This window comes from Tympanuchus pallidicinctus, unplaced genomic scaffold, assembly GCF_026119805.1.
Source record: "Tympanuchus pallidicinctus isolate F22 unplaced genomic scaffold, pur_lepc_1.0 scaffold22, whole genome shotgun sequence".
Lineage (NCBI taxonomy): Eukaryota > Metazoa > Chordata > Aves > Galliformes > Phasianidae > Tympanuchus > Tympanuchus pallidicinctus.
This window is the reverse complement of record NW_026294739.1, coordinates 19,169,130-19,186,964: the sequence shown is the minus strand read 5'-3', so window position 1 is coordinate 19,186,964 and position 17,835 is coordinate 19,169,130. Positions and strand designations below refer to the sequence as shown.

Sequence of the window (17,835 nt, the reverse complement as noted above, 5' to 3'; positions counted from 1 at the left end):
GGTAGGGCTTAGAAGCAGGGATGAAGGCTAATCGAGATAAATTCAATTTGTATTTAAAGTAAACTCAGCGTTAGTTAAGGCAGTTTTTGACATGTTAATCTTGATGTGGTTTAAAAGCTGCCAATCACATTACTGAGGCAGCTTGAAAGGAAGACGTATGGTGAAGGCACAAACTTTTGGACGTTCACGGTGACTTCATTTTCCTCAAAACGAAGGCCTTCCCAATAGATGTAAGTATACATGAAATAGAAATAAACAGCACTAGTTTATAATACCAATAGCTATGCAACATCTTGCTAAGCAGCACCAAGAAGTGTATGATTTCCATGTTTTGGTAGCAAAGGCTCATCTCAGGAGGGAAACTGCACAGATCGAAGCAGGCTGTTTATTTGAAGAGCAGCATTGCACTGCAAAGAGCAAAGTATGGAGTAGTCATGAGAGATACAGAAAAAGTAAAGTCTGTGATGAACTGTGTACCAATTTCTCAGCCATCTGTCAGACGCATACCCAGGTGGAAACTGTATTTGCCTTATAGCATACGCTTGATAACTGTGCAACATTTAAAGACCGATTTCAGAAAAGGAAGCTTTTACTTTGTGAGGGCTTCTCACTGCATGCTCAGTAGTTTTTAAGAAAACTGGACATAAGTTGAGTTGTTTAATGTACATAATCCAGTGCTCTGCTGTCTTTTCTAACTGTCTTAAAATATTCTTAGAAGCTAACTGGCTGTTACTCAGTACAACTGATTCGCTGTGCTAGCATATACTTCTTAAAGTGCAATGGAAAAACCTCAGTATTTCACAGGTACTTCCTAGAGCAGTGAATTGCCTAAATTAGTGTGCAATTTGCATTGATCAGTGTCATACTGACGAGGATGCAGCTGGCTGGTTTAGTCTGATATACTTACATGACATTTGCCTAATCTAAATTTTGCTCATGTGCATAGTCGTTGTAGCAAACCTGTGGTAAGAGCTTTGTGGAACACCAATATACTGAGTGATGTATTTTGTAAAAATAGCATCATCATATTATAAGAGTTCCTTATATCTTGTTCTTATCAGAAGTGTGGGTGGAATTAACTGCAGGCTGAGGAAAGCTTGGGCACTATTAGATTGCCTTTCAGCTAAAATTTCAAGCTCCTCAGTTACAGAATATGTGGATTTCCCATCTCTCCCGTGCTCCAGTGATAGAAAAAGATCAGTAGGGACAATCTTGACTCAGGTAACTTTGCCTTGGTCTGATCCTGCAAGCTGTGGAACTGAACATTCTGTCTGTTGAAGATGCTGACTTCTGAGTTTGTTTACACGATCAGCTCTGCAATGTCAGACTGCTCTTGTAAGGGGAATAAGTTTGTTAAAGCTTCTGACTCTCCATATGAATGTGGCAAATGTGATTTTAGTGTCCTACATCTGACTTTTGTAATCTGCAAACTTTTTTAACACCAGTTTACCATCTTTTGTTTTGTAATGAAGAAAATTAGCCTGAAAAGATTAATAATACTAATTTCAAAAGCACCATCTTGTTTTACTTCAGTGCTCTCATACACAGTTTTCTCCATTTACTCAGAGATGTTGGGATGTCTGAAGGACACAGGTGCAATATCATATTCTAACCAGAAAAGGTACAGAGGATTCAGTACATGTTTTTGAGAGTCAAACTCTTAGTGGAAATTAGAGTTGTTAAGTATAAACAGATTTAAAGAGCCATCCTAAAACTCACTCACTTTTCTATTGCCTGGTTTCTCTCAGTACTGGCAATGTTGTTGTTTGTACCACTATTTCAACTTAGTTCAAAGCAAGACAAAAATCCCACTAAAAATTCAGATTTCATTTGAAAATACTCACCTTGCTCTCTGATCATGAGAATTCTCCATTCCCAAGACTTCTACTTCAAAAATATCTAGGAATAAAAAATAATGGGAAAAAAAAAATCCCTTCTTTATGTTTTAAAAGCAAACCATTAGGAAGTAAACAACATAGTCTGGCTTCCTTTTAACTGATCCCACTCAACGACACTTTGCAATCTCCCATCCTCTAAAATAATCATGCTGTTTCAATGAGAAGCTATTTTCATTGTCAATTATGAAATAAATCCACAAGGAAAACAAAATGCACCGTGCTTTTAACCCTTTGTATGTAAGACCTGTAATAGAGACCATCCCTCATGAACAGCTGGTTAGGAGACAAGGGCAGGTGAACAACACTGCACACAAACACACATGCATACCCACGTTTGCTCAGCCACGACCCCTATTTTCATTAATTGTTGCTCCAATTTTTAACAAACACAGCGATGGGATGTTAAAGCCTCTGCTCAGTGTGACCTCAGATGGAGCCTTTGGGTGCTGCCACAACCACAGACGTACACCATTAGGGCTGTGCTGCAGGACGTGGCCCTGGGTTCCAGCTCCACAGAGCCCCACCTCAGAGCTCCCTGTCCTGTACCCACACAGCCCCACTGCGGCCCCAAAGGGGAGGAGGGCTGCTTTTCCCACCACCACTCACCTGCATCACCCACAGGGGCTCCCGTTGTGCCTTTGTGACGCAACCCCACTTTTGGGTGCAATCAGGGCATGAAGCTGATAGCTGCCCTGGCAGCAGAGAGGAACGGCTCTACCTTCACCCCACTCCTAGAACGAGGTGCCAACCCAACTTAGCTCCTGAAGGACTGAATTTACTAATACTAGGCCTTGATCCATACCCCAAAGCAGCATGTTTAAAAGAACTCTGACTTGCTGCAATCTTAACTATTAACTACATCAAAAATGGTGAACAATCCACACCTTCGTTTCATTAAAGGCATGCAAGTAAACTCACCAGATAACACCAGGTATAAATATAGTTATTTTCCTTTCTTTAAGGAATGTGTGGTTCTCAATCCAGTTTTAGGATTACACTCTAATCTCAGTCCCTGGACAGTCTGTGCCCACGTACCCAGGATTAGAATTTAGCCCTACAGCCTCTCCAGGAGTACCTCACCCAGTTAAGAAGACATATTTCATGGTCCTGGAGTCCATAATGTTGGTATCATCATCTTCTTCATTTCCAGAAGTCATTTATTTTACTGATTGTGGTTTCTTGAACAACTAGTCTCTAACTTTAGGACTCCTAGCATAGTTTAAGAACAAAACCCTTGATACAACAGTTAATAACACTAGAATATTAGCAATAGTGTTTGGTTTGTTTTTTTCAAACAAAATCTGATTTCTCAAGCAATCAGGACCTTTCTCTAAGAAGGGACTCAATGGGAACAGAAATGAGACTATGCATGAGTTGCTCCATATGTTTCACCCAAAAGCTTGCATACGTGTTTATATTATATGTTCAACTGATTTCTCTGGCATAAATTTACTTGAATTTGAAAAAATACTCAGCTTCTCCCAAAAAGTCTGCAGATCCATTCATTGCAATGGTATACCAAAAACTGTTCTTTAAAAATGCTAATTACGTGTGTTTGATGTAGATCAAACCACTATTAGCTAATGAAACCTTAAAGCATTTAACTACAAAATAAGTCTTCCAACAAACCCACACCAGACATAAGATGCTGTTATGATATGGACACACAGACCTGCTACAGACATTTTGAATCTGCACACCAAATAATGAGATTTCCAAACACTTGTGGTTCATGAAGTTCGTGTCTTGCCATGTCTTGTCTAATAAACTGAGACAGAATTAGTACTGGGTGAGTGGTTCTGCCTGCTGTCAAGAAGGGTTTGCTAAGGGTAAGACTCTAAAGGTAGAGATTAACTTGTCTTCATCCCTGTAATGTGCTGTACAGCCAGGATTTGTGCAATAGGATCAGAGAAGAGCCATATATGAATGCAACGCCAGACAGCTGGTGTGTATGAATTTATATGAACTTGGCTGTAGGATTCTGAGCTGCTCTCAAATCCCAGCTAATATATGTATCAGGAGCGTACTTTCCCTGCATCTGATCTTTTTGTTCCCTCTTCTCCCAGAGACAGCTTTTTTTTTTTTTGCTGAAGTTGGTTTCTAATATGCTAATCACTGTGATAACAGTAAGAACCTCCATTAAATACCTTGATTTTGACCTGTCAATCACAGTCCCAGCTAGGTAGCTCAAAAAGGCATCAATCCAAACAGCGTAACATAAACCAGTATAGTTCAGCATCTCCTCCTGACACAAGGTCAAACGGGAGTCTTACCATTAGGATGTTAAGCCAGGTAAGTATCCTACCTGATCAGCTCAGTGCTTCCTTGAACAGGAAAATCAGGGAGGTAAGTAATTTAATACAGCTAACACACACATACAAAGTGTGTCATTTACGTAAGATGTGCATCACACGGATGTCCTGACATGAGCTTAGGAAAGCAGCACCATTTCAGTGGAAACAGCATCTGAGGACTTTTACCAGAAATACCAGAGGTTTTTTATACATTTGAGAAGAAATCTGAGAGAAGTTACATAGGGCTGACTGGCACAACAGAAAACAAGACAAGATAGAATGACTTGATGGAGCAACTCAGGTGAAAACCCTCCTCTTGGCACACGAGGGCTCCAGCACTGGGGCAGTGGAAGCAGTAACTGACTGCTTCAGTGGGAGAAGATGCAGATGAACTTTTGAGTCATACTGTTCCAAGGCTTTTTTGTTATAAGTTGCTGCTGTCATGAACGCTGCCTGAAAGTGATGCTCTATAAGTCTGGGTGTATCTCTATGAGATAATTATCAGTAATGGCTAACAAGCTACCAAAACATATGGATCAAGTGCACTATGGTGCTGCTGTATACGCTGCGTATGGAATCCCACTTTTAGTGGGAATTATAACATTTGAAAGAAAAAACCTCAATTTTTAAAAGAAAGAGTTTGAGAAAAGTCTCAGGTAGTCCCACTTCAGCTCTGAAAAGAGACTATGAGACAGTGTCAACAGGCAGCATACCACACAAAATCCATATTTGTATGAGGAGCTGCACGGGCTGTACAGAAAACACCACCAGGATACTGATGCTAATGGTTTCACACCAGTAACCACCACTGATGTGAAAACAGGAGGGCTGTATTTGATCCCACATGGAGGCTGCAGTTTGGGATCAAAATAGATGGATCTTTTCCCAGCAGGTTTTCCGTAATTCCACACTTTCAAAGTTGCACCAGGGGAGAATGAAGGGGTTTTCACTGCAACAGCAGATGTGTAGAAGCTCCAGGAAGGCCTGATAAGGATTGTCTGATAACACTTGTACGTTTTTCCCCAAACTGGGACAGTTTCCCTAGAGCAAAGTGTGTCCCCAGCTATTAACAGAACAAAGGACCGAATCATGCTAGCAGGTCCTAAATAGAACAAGCAGTACAGCTTATCAGTCATCTGACAGGTGAAACCTTATTAGTGCTAACACTGACTTTCTTTTTTTATCTTGATTTCATAAAACAGTAAGATAAAAACCTCCTGTTTCTTTCATGGCAACCACTCAGACCTTTAGTGGTTGCTTTGCGCCTTCCTGCTCTGCAGCCAGCTGAATAGGGATCAGGATGAGGTTTATAACTGCAGCTTTGTTTTCCTGAGCATTCAGTACAGAGCTCTCATGGGTGAGCAGAAAGCACCTCATGGATTGATACAGTATGGTAAATACCATCTCTGCAGTTGCCACCTATTTTTTGAGCTGTTGTAAAGTTTAGTTCAGCACTAAATCGCTTTAGTACTGAGCTTTAAAATGCTTTAGGAGCTCAGAAGCACTTTGGCAGCTCAAATGCTCTTCGTGAGGCACCCAGCATCCTAAACCGCTTTAAGTTTAAAGTACCCTAAAAAAAAAATCAAATGGAAACACGTCCAGCAGCACACGTTCAGATAGCTATGTCAAAAACAAAGGGCATCGTGGTGTTCTTCTTGGTTTGGATACGGTTATCTGCATCCAAAAAGGCCTCAATCTTGGCCAACACAGAACGTAGCACTTACAACATTTACAAACATGGGGAACATCTTTATTCTAAGGGGACTCAACAGGTTTGGTGCAAATATGACCTCGATTCACAGTCAGTAAGGTTGAAATGACTAACATGCTTACCCTTCAGAAAACTGACCTTAAGGCTGAGACCAAGGATATTCACCATGCCATGCATGCTCACTGGTTTAAAGATAAAGCCTGTGGTGGCTGGACCAGCCTTGTGCTCACCCCTAACCGTGCCCACTTGTCACACCCTATTTGGTCTCAGTGGTGGCTTTATAGCACTGCTGTCATTGTGGGGGGTCACCAAAATGAAACGGATCCCACAGTGGGATTTCATCATAGCAGCTCCGGGGAACACAGGCATTGACTCAGTAAGACCAAGAGCAGGCACAACAGAGTATAAGAACGAAAATACATTCCAGCCTGCAAAGCAAGCAAGTTTAACATAAATGTGAGGAAAAATAAAACAAGCCAACGGGCTAAAAGAGTTCCTGGAGAAGGCTGGCATTTACACTGATAATCCTGTGTAGATCATTGCCCCCAGATCCTGAGCAGGGTGCTTTGTGATTACTCATTCCCTCGCTATCAGGATCACTTGTAATCTAGCCACCTGCTTGTTTGGGCAGACTCAGAAATGCTGATGCAATCCACCTCAATGAAGTACAGCTATTCAACAATGCATTAGTAGTGCAGTTTTCTGTCTAGATCTCTGCTGTTCATCTGACTTCATCTACCCATAAATCTGACTTTTTTAATCACTATTTTCATCACTACAAAGCACATACATTCTTTTACCTTTTTCATGTCACTTGGCAGTCTGAAGAGATTGATGTGATTTGGAACTGCTTACTTCTGCCACTTCTTTCCATCTCTTTCAGCTAGCAGACAGGGCCCTATACGATCACAATTCCCCATTTAGAACAGGGATATTTACCTTATAGGCTATGAGTTCATGTCACAGTTCTCAGGGCTGCAGTCAAACGATATTGGCCTCAAGACATCCTTCTGAACAGCTGATACTTCACAACATCCTGACTTGCCCCACACAGTAAGACCAAGAACACTGAACAACTCAGTATAAACAGAAACATTTGCACTGTTCTGAAAACTCAAAGTTTCTTTCTGATAACCAGTATAATCCCCAAGCACTGAAGGGCATGGCTGTGACTGCCAGAAGGACTACTTGCTTATCTGAGCAATAACTGGTATAACCTGCCAATTCCTTGCATCATTGGATGTCTCCTTCCTTTCTTTGGACCTGTCAATCCAGTTCTTTACCTTGGAAAAGTTGCTGCCGTCTCCTTGAAGTATGAATCCACGAGATCACATGAGAAAAATGTCTATCCTGGGGGAACAGGGAGCACTGGAAGAAAAGCACCTCTATCGTCTAGCAAGCGGCATGGCAGCAGGAGGTAAGCAGGAAGAAACCCAACTAACTCCATGTTCATTTACAGAACTGCTAATCTCTGCAGAGATACCTTTAAAAAGGTATCTCAAGTTTGTCTTAGGAATAATTGGAGAAATATTTCTCCATTAAAGTAGTTAAAAGTTACCATGGGAAATTCTTGGCATCCAGAATTTGATCAAGAGATGCAAAGCAGCTGGAAGAGGGGTCAAGGCCACAGAGGAACTCAGCAACAGAAGTGTTACCTGGGCATTGTGAGGTTCTGCCATACAGCTGCAGGCTCTTTCCAGAGCTTCTGCCTCACTGCAGGTCCCAGCTAATACAACTACTTTAAAGGAAAATGGCATTAAGAATGAAACTCTCTCAAGCAGAGAACTTAACATTTCTGGCTGTTTAATAGTGATATGTGAATTATTGCTCGTTGTAAGCTGTCCTTTTACTCACTTGACAGTGCACATTCTGTTTAGTTTTGCGACTGATTGCATAAAACTGCACTATTTAAACAAAGTGGTTAAGGTGGCAGTGAAGTTGTCTTTTTCTTAGACGATGTTGCTAAGAAAAGCGTGATTTGCTAATTCATACAGAAACTATTTTTCTGCTAGAGTTTTACTACAGAAAGAATCACTTTCTGTGTGTGCTTTGTGCCAGAACTGCGGCAGCGACAAGAGATGCTCATGAGGAACCAGCTGATGGCAGTGAACCCTCAGCTGATGGGCACAGCCCAGCAGAGAATGCAGGCAATCCCCTCCCAGTTTGAGCCCCGGCTGGTTGACAGGTATTCTGCAACGCTTCTCTGTAGCAACACTGCAGATACAGAATAAACAGTCCTGTGCCGTCCTCGAGTGCCTAAAAATCTCGCATTACTATTAACTGAAGAATGTGCCCTTCTGTGTCTGAACGTGTGTTTGTCTTTCAGAGATCTGCTACCTTCAGCTGAAATGACGGCCACGGCCGACCCGAGGCAGATTCACATCGCGTCGCACCTGGGGCCCGCAGTCCCGCAGCACAGCAGCATGCCCAGCCTGCTGCCCAGCCGCATCTACCCAGGCCCAGGTAGCAAAGCATTGCCTGCAGCAACCAGGAGCTTTCTGAAGCTTTACCACCAGTGTCTACAACACAGCCCTGCTGTCCCTTTCCTTTACAGACACTGGCAGGTGCACCTAACTACACGCCTGGTGCCAGGCTTCGTGCTTCTCCTACTTATTCCCACAGAGGCAATGAACACAGATAGCATTTAATTTAACTCAAAGTTGTTCTGGCTTGCTGGCAAAGCACACAGTTTGAGTCTTGAAAAGCTCTTAAAGTGCTTCTGCACGGCTTTGGGCTTTGTGTGTTTGCTTGAGGAAAAAGACTAAAGACTTTTCTTCCTCTTCCTTTAAGGGTATGGCTTTCTCCAACCAGAATCCATGGAGGCTGTGGCCAGAAGACAGGAACTGGTTCAGAAGCAAAATATTGCCAGGTACTGCCTGCAATAAGCTTTGCTGTGAGATGCAGCTGGGACTGGGGCAGCAGATGGAAGTCAGGAACTCACAGACTTTGTTGGGGCTTATTGGGGATGATTGAGATTCTTTTTCACATCACCCAGCAAACCAGAGGGCACTCCTATCTCTGAAGCCATTGAAATTTCTGCTTGCCCCTATTCTCCTTTAGCCTCAAAACGATACAAAGAAAAGAAACCAAATCCTCAGCCTGGTTAAAGAAACAAACACACTGCAGGTTTCAGACCCAGCCCTTGAACTCTGGATCCAAACACACCAAAGTTACAAAAAGTCAAAAACAAAATCAAATTCAAACTTTAGAGCCGTGCTACCGTATGCAATATCTTCAGCCTCCACAGCTGGGCTGCAGGGATGACTGAGCTGCACCTCTGCCCTGCCAAGGTGGGTGGGCAGCCTTCCTGCTGCAGTCAATCTGACTGGCAGGTTACCACAGACAGGTTGTTTGAATAGCACCAGTGCAATCAGTTGCTGGTAAGTAATCCCAAATGCCCTCCCTTACAGCCACACCATCTCCATCAACTCCAGCCCCAACCAGAGCCGTGCTGGGCTCCAGTGGTTGCAGCATCCCTTACACAGTAAGATTAAGATCAAAGAAGAGATACATCCTGATCACACATCTCAGAATTATGACAGGTGTGTCTAGAGCTCTTCAGTCAGCCAGACCTGATTACCAAACCCCCCATAGCACAGCACTTGAATCAGCACCGTGTTTCAGATAGCTTCTGCCACACGATAAACCCTGGAGAAAAACAAGTGAGGTGTCACACTCTGCTGTTTACCTCCACCTAAGAGCAGTGTGTGAGTAATGATAATTGGGCAAGATGTACAAGAAAATGGGGCACAGGCAAAACACCGTCACACACTGAAAGCAGGAAGTTGAGGATGCAGACTGTGGCACAGCTGAAAAGAGGGTAGAGGGAAAAAAGAACTGGACTGTAAGGAGTGATGAAACAGTCACCTGCTGCCCAAGAGGTTTTCTTGACAGTTCTAAGGAGAAGTCCCCCAGAAGTCAGCCTCTCTGTCCTGGTACTCTTATTGCAGTGTTTAGAAGGCCATCTAAGCTCCCTTTATGGGCTTTGTTGACCTCATAAACCCTTTTTCAAATAAGAATATAGAAATTCCACTGCAGATTTCTCAAAGCAAGAAAGGAAGCTGCAGCCCCTCTGCTTTGTGCTGTTAGATGGGCTCTGTTCTCCCATCTCTCAACTCCAGAATATTTACAAAATCACTGCCATTTTCCAGTTTTCAGTATAATTTCCTGATTAGAAATATTAATCGTTTATTTTCTGTAGCCTTTGGCCCTTATGACACCAGAGACACTTTTCCAAATCTGAAGAGAATGTAACCCCTTTTATAATGCCTGGAGTGCTGATACACAAACAACACTTCTCTTTTTCTTGTCTGAAATAGTGCACAGAGGTATCACATGACAAGTATATCTTATCTTCCTTTTAGTTTACTGTATGTACTTGGCAACATATTAAATATAGGCAAGCTCACCATTCCACCTGCAGTATTTATGACATCTCACAAATAGCAATACAGGGCAGAGGGATGAAAAGCAGTACTCTTTAACCTCTTCAACTATAGCTTGGTTTTAATCTGACATGAAAAAAAGAGGGGATCGAGGAACTGAGCTGCCCTGACTGCTCGTGCTCTGTGTGTCTCTTAGAATGGAGATGGAGATGAGTGCTATTTTTCAGCAAAAAGAAATGGAGAAAGCTCATCGGAAAGGACTGCTGAGCCTGGAAGCACCTTTCCTTTACCACGGGATGCCGGCCAGCCCCATTGCTTTCCGTGGAAGGCACAGGCTGCCTGAAGGACACCTTCCCAGTGACTTATATGTTCATCGTACCACCCTCGACGACATCCATGGTAACACCATGCTGATGGCCACCAGCCCCTACCCCCCCGTCAGCACCCTGCAAAGGGAGAGGAGCCGCCGGCCGGGGAGGAGAGCTGCAAACCACAAAGCTGCAGACTGCGGGGCCAGCGGCACCAAGAGCCAAGCTGAAGACAAAAGTACAGACCTGGCTTCCACTGCAGCAGATGATGAGAAAGAAGACAAGAAAGAGGCGGAGGTGGAGACGCCAAACAAACACGAACAAAGCAAAAATCAGGTGGAGCTGTCAGCAGCTGCCAAAAACTGCAAAGAGTTGGAGCAAGACTTGAGAAAAAACTGTGCTAATCACGAAATTTCTGCTGAACCCAACAGCTGCAACAACACAAGTGAGAAGGAGTCTAATAGCTCCTGTGCTGCTTTTGATGACAAGTACATGTACCCGTCCGCCATCCCGTTCTCAGCGCTACCATATGGATTTCCAGTTCCCAGCAACCCACTGCTACCTCCAGGTTTGTCAGGTCTCCAGATTACAGTTAAAATGGCATGTCAATAGTCACTGTCTTTATTGAATTGCTCTTATGTCATCTGCTTCTTTAAAGCAAATTTGGGTACAATAGTGGTGGCAACTTAATATAGAACTCATATGCTGCAAAAAGACTTGGTAAGTCCATGTCAACAATGGTAAAGAGTGGCTTTCCCTACCTGCAGACCTGCAGCTTCCTGGCACAGTGGGGGTTTCAGGGTTTATTTGCAGGGCAATGCAATGACACAGTGAAGTTGGCAGCACCTTAGGGTTCCCCAGGGTTCTGCTGGATGGGACGAGGAATCCCATTCAAGCTGTACTGCTTTAGGAGAACCTTGCCTTCTTCAGGAGCTCTACATAAGAGACAGTCACAAGGTCACTGTACAACAACCACAGTTTGTAAAGCTTTGAGGCTTTCAAATGTACAAATGGCACAAAACATCCCAGTACCTGACATGAGAACAGGCTGGGATGTTTGTGCAGGATCATTGACCAAAGATACCATCTCACTGAAAAAACAAACGATGCATGTTAACTATTCAGTTCCTGTCTGCAACAGGAATTCAAACAAAATCTCTGGATGAAGGTAAAACAGTGGTAAAGTATAACGAATCAACAGCACTGGATAATGCTGTTGGAAATGCTGCAGTGTGCTTTGTACATTCAGTGACTGGTATGTACAGTGCATACAGCAAATAAAAGCAAACCCTCCAAGACCAGTTACAACTCTCAAGTGACTCTGGCATCAAGGATTACCGTATCGGTGACTGCACGGTGCTGTTCATGCAGTGTACATAACCTTACGTCAACATTCTTCTCCTACTGGTTTGCCAGCAGAATTCTACAAAAATAACATCTGTGTTTCCTCCTTAAAGCAGCACATGGCCTGATCCTGAACGGAGAAGACATTTCCACCATTGAAGACATCCGCAAGTGGACGGTTGATGATGTGTACAGCTTCATCATTAGCCTCCCAGGCTGCTCCGATTATGCCCAGGTGATGACAAACACACCTAATGGTCACTGTCACATTTTAAGGTCTTTAAGATCATCTAGATTTAAGATCAGCAAATAAATACGACAAATACAGAGGCTTACTGGTTGTCACCATCTTACAAAACAGCAACCAACCAACCAACCAAAAAACAACAAAACCAACAGATGCACCAAACCAACACTAAGTAACACCAAAAGATTACTAAGTCCCCACTAAAAACAAGTAGATAAGCTACAGGAAAATGTGCAGATGTCCATACATCTGAACAAAGGACACCACACTGCAGTTACAAGAGAAACATGAAGATAAAACACTGAAATGATTTCCTCTGTCTGTTGTCTACAGCTCAGGGTTAAGCATAAAGAATAACTGGTGAATTCTGTTTGGGCACACCTCGATGTTATTTTCTTTTCATCAGATATTCAAAGACCATGCTATCGATGGAGAAACCCTCCCACTGCTAACAGAAGAACATCTCCTAGATACCATGGGATTAAAACTCGGGCCAGCGTTAAAAATCCGTTCTCAGGTAATATCAAATGTACCAAAACTAGCAAGTCATGCAGATGCAAAAGGCTCAGAAACAATCAAGATGTTTTTTTTCCAAACCAAACCACATTTTTTTCTCGCTCATAAGCTCATTGCTATAATAGTGGGGGAAAAGAAATTCCTCCAGCAGGGTTTGCTTTTGCATCTCTGCATGAAGCAGCAGAGGGTCAGTGGAGGTGGGGTGTCAGGACTGACAGTTTGAGAGATGCTCGGGGCAGATTCAGGACACAGCAGTGCTGGAGACTGGGCTGAGCCTGGTAATGCAAAGGTATTTGATGGATTTACTCCCTTGTATTCCTCTTTGTCCTTTCCAACGGTAAGAACTGTTCTGATACATACTTACTTTAGCTCCAATCTGACCTTTAAAACCCACCACGTAAAGGTTTCTACAGTCTTCCTGGGAATAGAATCTTAAATGATTTGTAGACAGGCTGTCCCTCTATGTTTGAAATTTTCTTCTCTTACTTTCATTGTGGATTTTGTTTACTTTTGTTAACCACTGCTAATCCTTGGAGGGGACAAGGCAGCTTCCAGGCCACGTCTCTGGCACTGCTACACAACAGCCAACCTTGACATTTATTGACAGCAAAATCACCTCCTGAAACAACCACTGCGATTTTGTTTCTGTCTTTGAAGGTGTCTCGACGTCTGGGCAATGTGTTCTACATGATGAACCTTCCCCTGTCCGTGCCCCTGCCTCCTGCTCCAGGCAAACCCCCAGAGCAGCCCTCCGACATCACCTCTCCTCTTCGCTGCAACAGCAGCGGCGATGCGTTGGACAGCCCCTGCTCACAGGGCCTGGAGACTTCAAAAACAGTGGAACAGATTGTTTCAGAAAGCAGGGATCATCCATGTGATGCAGATGGACCACAGGCTGATTTCCAGATGATCACCTTTCAGAAGAGTTGAGCTGGGCCCAAGACGTAAAATGTTTCTAATAATACAGGAGCCTTCAGTTATCAGATGTTTGAGAGGGTAGCTGCAGCCTGAAACCTCTGCATGGGATTGGGACTGAATGAAATCAACTGCACTGTGGTATCTGAAAAGCACTTAAAAACATAGGACTACGTATTAGTGCAATTACTTTCAAGTGCAATTCATTGAATAGGGTATCAGCACAATTAACACTGCTGAAATCTGTCAGAAGCTCAGAGAACACTCCGTACAGCTGTGCAGGCTGCTGAGGAAAAATCTACAGCTTACTGCCAGGGTTGGAATCTGCTTTGTGTGACTGCATAGGTGAGCAGAGCTCAGAACAAAGCAGAAGCAGACTGCTGGGAAGCCACAGAGATGGCCACATCCTGGAGGCAGCAGCTCAAAGCACCCTTCCCCTCTGCTCACCTGGGCAAGCCAGGGAAGTCTTTCCCCAGCAGCACACTCAGCATTTGTCACAAGATGAAATGTGCTTTCTGCTCACTCCTGCTACTGCTGGTTAAATATCTCACAGCAAACCACAAAGTGGAGTTCTTAGCTAGAGAAAAATCGCCAGCATTCCATAATGAACCCTGTGTGAATTATCTTTATTCCCTCATTAAGGGTTTTGTCACAGGCTGTTCTTTCACTGAGGTATTGGAACTGTCCTCCACCCTCCTCTTTGAAGAAAACTTGACTCTGAAGGGCACACAAGTGGTTTTGAGAAAACTAAATCTTGTAAACTGAGTGCTGACTATCAGTGATCTGCTGTATTATTGCCACTTTAGATTCCCTCTCCTTTGTTTCGTTTCTGTGCCCACAAGAAAAAAGACCAAGAGATGCACTGTTGTGCAGATGGCGAGTGCCTAAATGCACGAAGAGGAACGTTCTTGTATTTTAGACTGTGGGCACCTTTCTTCAGCTTCAGCCTGAGAAAAAACCTTTTATTATTTTTGATACTGTAAATCAAACATTTGTGCAGTAGATGATATGAGGTTAGAAGTTAGCAGCAGTAACTTACAGTGTTCATCTTACTGTGCTGTCTGAACTCCGTAGCCTTGAGAGGAGAGGCAGATACCTCTCATATTCCTTTCCTGAAACAGCAAAGTCTTGCTCTAAGAATTCAGCATGACTCTCCTTTGCTGAAAACTCTGCCGCCACCACCAGTTACAGCAGTGCTGGGCTCTGTGCTTATACCTTCAGATACTGTAAGTAGGTTTATGTTTTCAGGTTTCATTGATGAATTCCAGTTAGGCCCAAAGGAGAAGTGTGAATTGCTGTACAACAAAATACCCCGAAGATGCAGACAGGCCCTAAGGGAATCTCCTAAGTGAGGTGCTGACCTTTATGCCTGTGATCTGGTGAAATTAATGAGAGTCTTTCCATTACCATAAGAGTCTGGTTTATGTCTTATGCATCATCTATGAGCATCTTTCATACAAGGCACTGTTTATTGGATACTTCATAATATCCAGAAAATTAAAATCCCAAACTGGAAAGCCTAGATATAATTCCAAGACTGTCTAAAAAACAACTACAACAGCAGAAATAATCTTGGAATGGCCATTAGTTTGCTGTTTGCTTTGTCTCAGTGAATTTCAGTGTTAACATCTGTTCTCTTCAATATTTTTTCTGTTTTTCCAAGATTTTAAAATTTAGTGAGGTGGGTAGAAGAGTTTTATAATAATTTGATAAATAAAAAAATGTTTACTTTTGCAGATTCTGGATAAAGCACAATTATCACTGTAAAGAAGTCACAGTCTAGTTGTAATGTTTTCACATGGTGTTTCAACATGTAATGTCTCAGATTACTGACACTAGAAGAAAAAGTTCCCTCTCACAGAAGGTTCAACTCCTGTGATTTTCCTCTTTCTGCAGCAGATTGTTCATGAGCCATCAGTGAAAAAGAAAATACTAGAAAATATTTTTATATAGTCAACATGTTGTTAAGAAAAAAAAAAAAAAAAGCATCAGAAGCATCAATACTGTTGGGTGTCTGAAACAAGGTCTAACTCTTTTCTTTTGTAAAACTGACCAAAGCATCAACAATGCCTCTTATCTAATTAAACACAATGCACTGTTGCTTTTCAGATGGTGTCCTGGCTCTCAAGCCCGCTTTGCTGCAGGACCAAACGCAGCTGAGGGCCCACAGGGCCACACGATGTCGCTGCCCAGCCATGAGCACTTTGCAGAGGCAGCCCCCAAGGGAACGGCAGCACAGCACACAGCTGGGCGTCCAGAGCAGGGATGTGAGCAAACAGGGCTGGTTTTCCTGGAGTAACAGCAGAGGAGCTTGAGTTCAAATCCTACGTGCTAGGGAAGAAAGACTGAAATCTGGTTCTGAAGAATGTGAGCGCTGGTTTTTTGTCAGTGGCTCAGACATGAACAGTTAGAAAAGCAGAGAAAGCTGGATCAAAGCATGACAAGCCTGACAGTGCTGCAATTAAAGAAGTATAGGATCCTTTGTATAAGATCCTGGGCTCTCCTTCCCAGAAATCCAAACAGGGGTGATGGTCAGAGCAGCCACAGTGCAGCGAGGCCCAGGCTGCACTCAGTGGCAGAGTGAAACTGAAAGAAATGGATTTACCTAAATGGACACAATCTGTTCTATTTCTAATGTAGGGAATATGACTAACAGTTCAACTTTCCCCTCTGACAAACACTTCTGAAAGAATGAAAAAAAAAAAGTCAAAACACTAACGATACAGAATCAGTACAAACTGCCTTGCTTTCAGATTTTGAGGTGTTTTCATGAACTGTGCTTACAAGGAAACACTCGAGGCTTTGCTGATTCTCAGCAGCCATGTGAGCTTCATGGTTTTAATGCTTATTCCGGCTGCAAAAGGGTGCAGTTAGCTACTGCAAATATGTAACAGAGCTGGAACAACTGTGGAAGTCAGTAACGTTCTAGTGGCTACACCACCACTGCACTTGTTTTTTTCTGCAATGCTATTTAAATCACAGAGGAATGCATACGATGCCTTATAATAGCATATGATGCCTTATAATACACATGCCATCGAGAGAATTTTTGGACTCAACATCTACTGCGCAGTAGCAGTAAGCTGGATCAGAAAATAAATTTCTAATTGAAGTGGACAGATGTGAACATATGTGGATAGAAATCTTTACTTTTAAGAGTGCCATCCTTTGTTGCTGAGGAACATGAAAGGACATAATTGAGCTTTCTAACACAACCCAGATGCACAAGCCAACCACGAAAGGCTTTGGACTGCCATAGATATACAGTGCATTTTACAGGGCACGTGAATAAAACTCAAAGCCCTGTGCAGCTTTCAGATCACATAGCTGCAATAGAAAACTGTTGTGATAACCTTCCCTAAGGCCTCCTTTGTATGTAAGCTGTTCATTCGACTCCTAATACAATATACAAAACTCAGCACTTTTTTTGCTGAATCAGTTTCTTCCATGCTTTAAAATTTGCTGTACTACTTGCCACAGCAAATGGCATCAGCTCTAACTTCATCAAAGCAGGTGCTCACTTCAACCCCTTCTAAAACCTCTGGTCTGAGGAACAAGCATAATTCTCTATGAATCAGCCTATCTGACCTGATATTTTCATCTAAGCTATTCATTATTCACAGGGAAATAACAGCTCAGTGAGGCTGGGTGTTCACCACAGTTCTCCTTCCTGTGATGCCTTGTTTTGACTAAGCTCTTCATGCTGTAATATATGGCCATATTGCTACAGTAATTTAAATATAACACAAACATCTGTTATAGCAAAGGAAAAGCTCACCTCTTCTTTCTCATCTGAGGCCACAAGGATTACTCTGTTACTTGGCCTTTATGCATTCCTTTCCTTTGCCCACTGCCAAGTTTACCTATGCCTGTACTTACCCAAGCAGGTATTAGTTCTGCTACTCTCTGCATGGTGCTCTTGAGCCAACAATCTCACTGTTGATAAGGGTACAAAATCTTATCTAGATCACAGAAAAGAAGAACTTATACCTAGATTCTTCTTAGCCCAGTGTTATACAGAGAACAATATTTTTCCCTGTAACACAATGAAGACATGAATAGACGCTTTTCTTACACAATATTTAAAAACCCACATGTGATGTCTGCATGAGTGAATTACTGAAATAAAAACCAACCAACCACAACAGCAAACAGAAGAACCCCTCACAACCAAGGGGAAAAGGAAAACATCAAGCCGACCTGAGTTTCATCTTCTA

General features: G+C 42.8%; 2 protein-coding genes across 4 annotated transcripts in view; one reads left to right on the top strand and one right to left on the bottom strand.

Annotated features, from left to right (window-relative positions):
- The window catches only part of LRRC31 (leucine rich repeat containing 31), a 37,321-nt gene that overhangs the window by 16,385 nt on the left and 3,101 nt on the right, over positions 1–17,835 (bottom strand). The window lies entirely within an intron of this gene.
- SAMD7 (sterile alpha motif domain containing 7) lies at positions 7,308–13,633 on the top strand. The gene is made up of 8 exons (XM_052685901.1): positions 7,308–7,320; positions 7,962–8,088; positions 8,230–8,366; positions 8,694–8,772; positions 10,485–11,187; positions 12,047–12,175; positions 12,594–12,704; positions 13,361–13,633. Exons 1-8 carry the CDS (start codon positions 7,308–7,310, stop codon positions 13,631–13,633), a joined length of 1,572 nt encoding a protein of 523 aa, XP_052541861.1.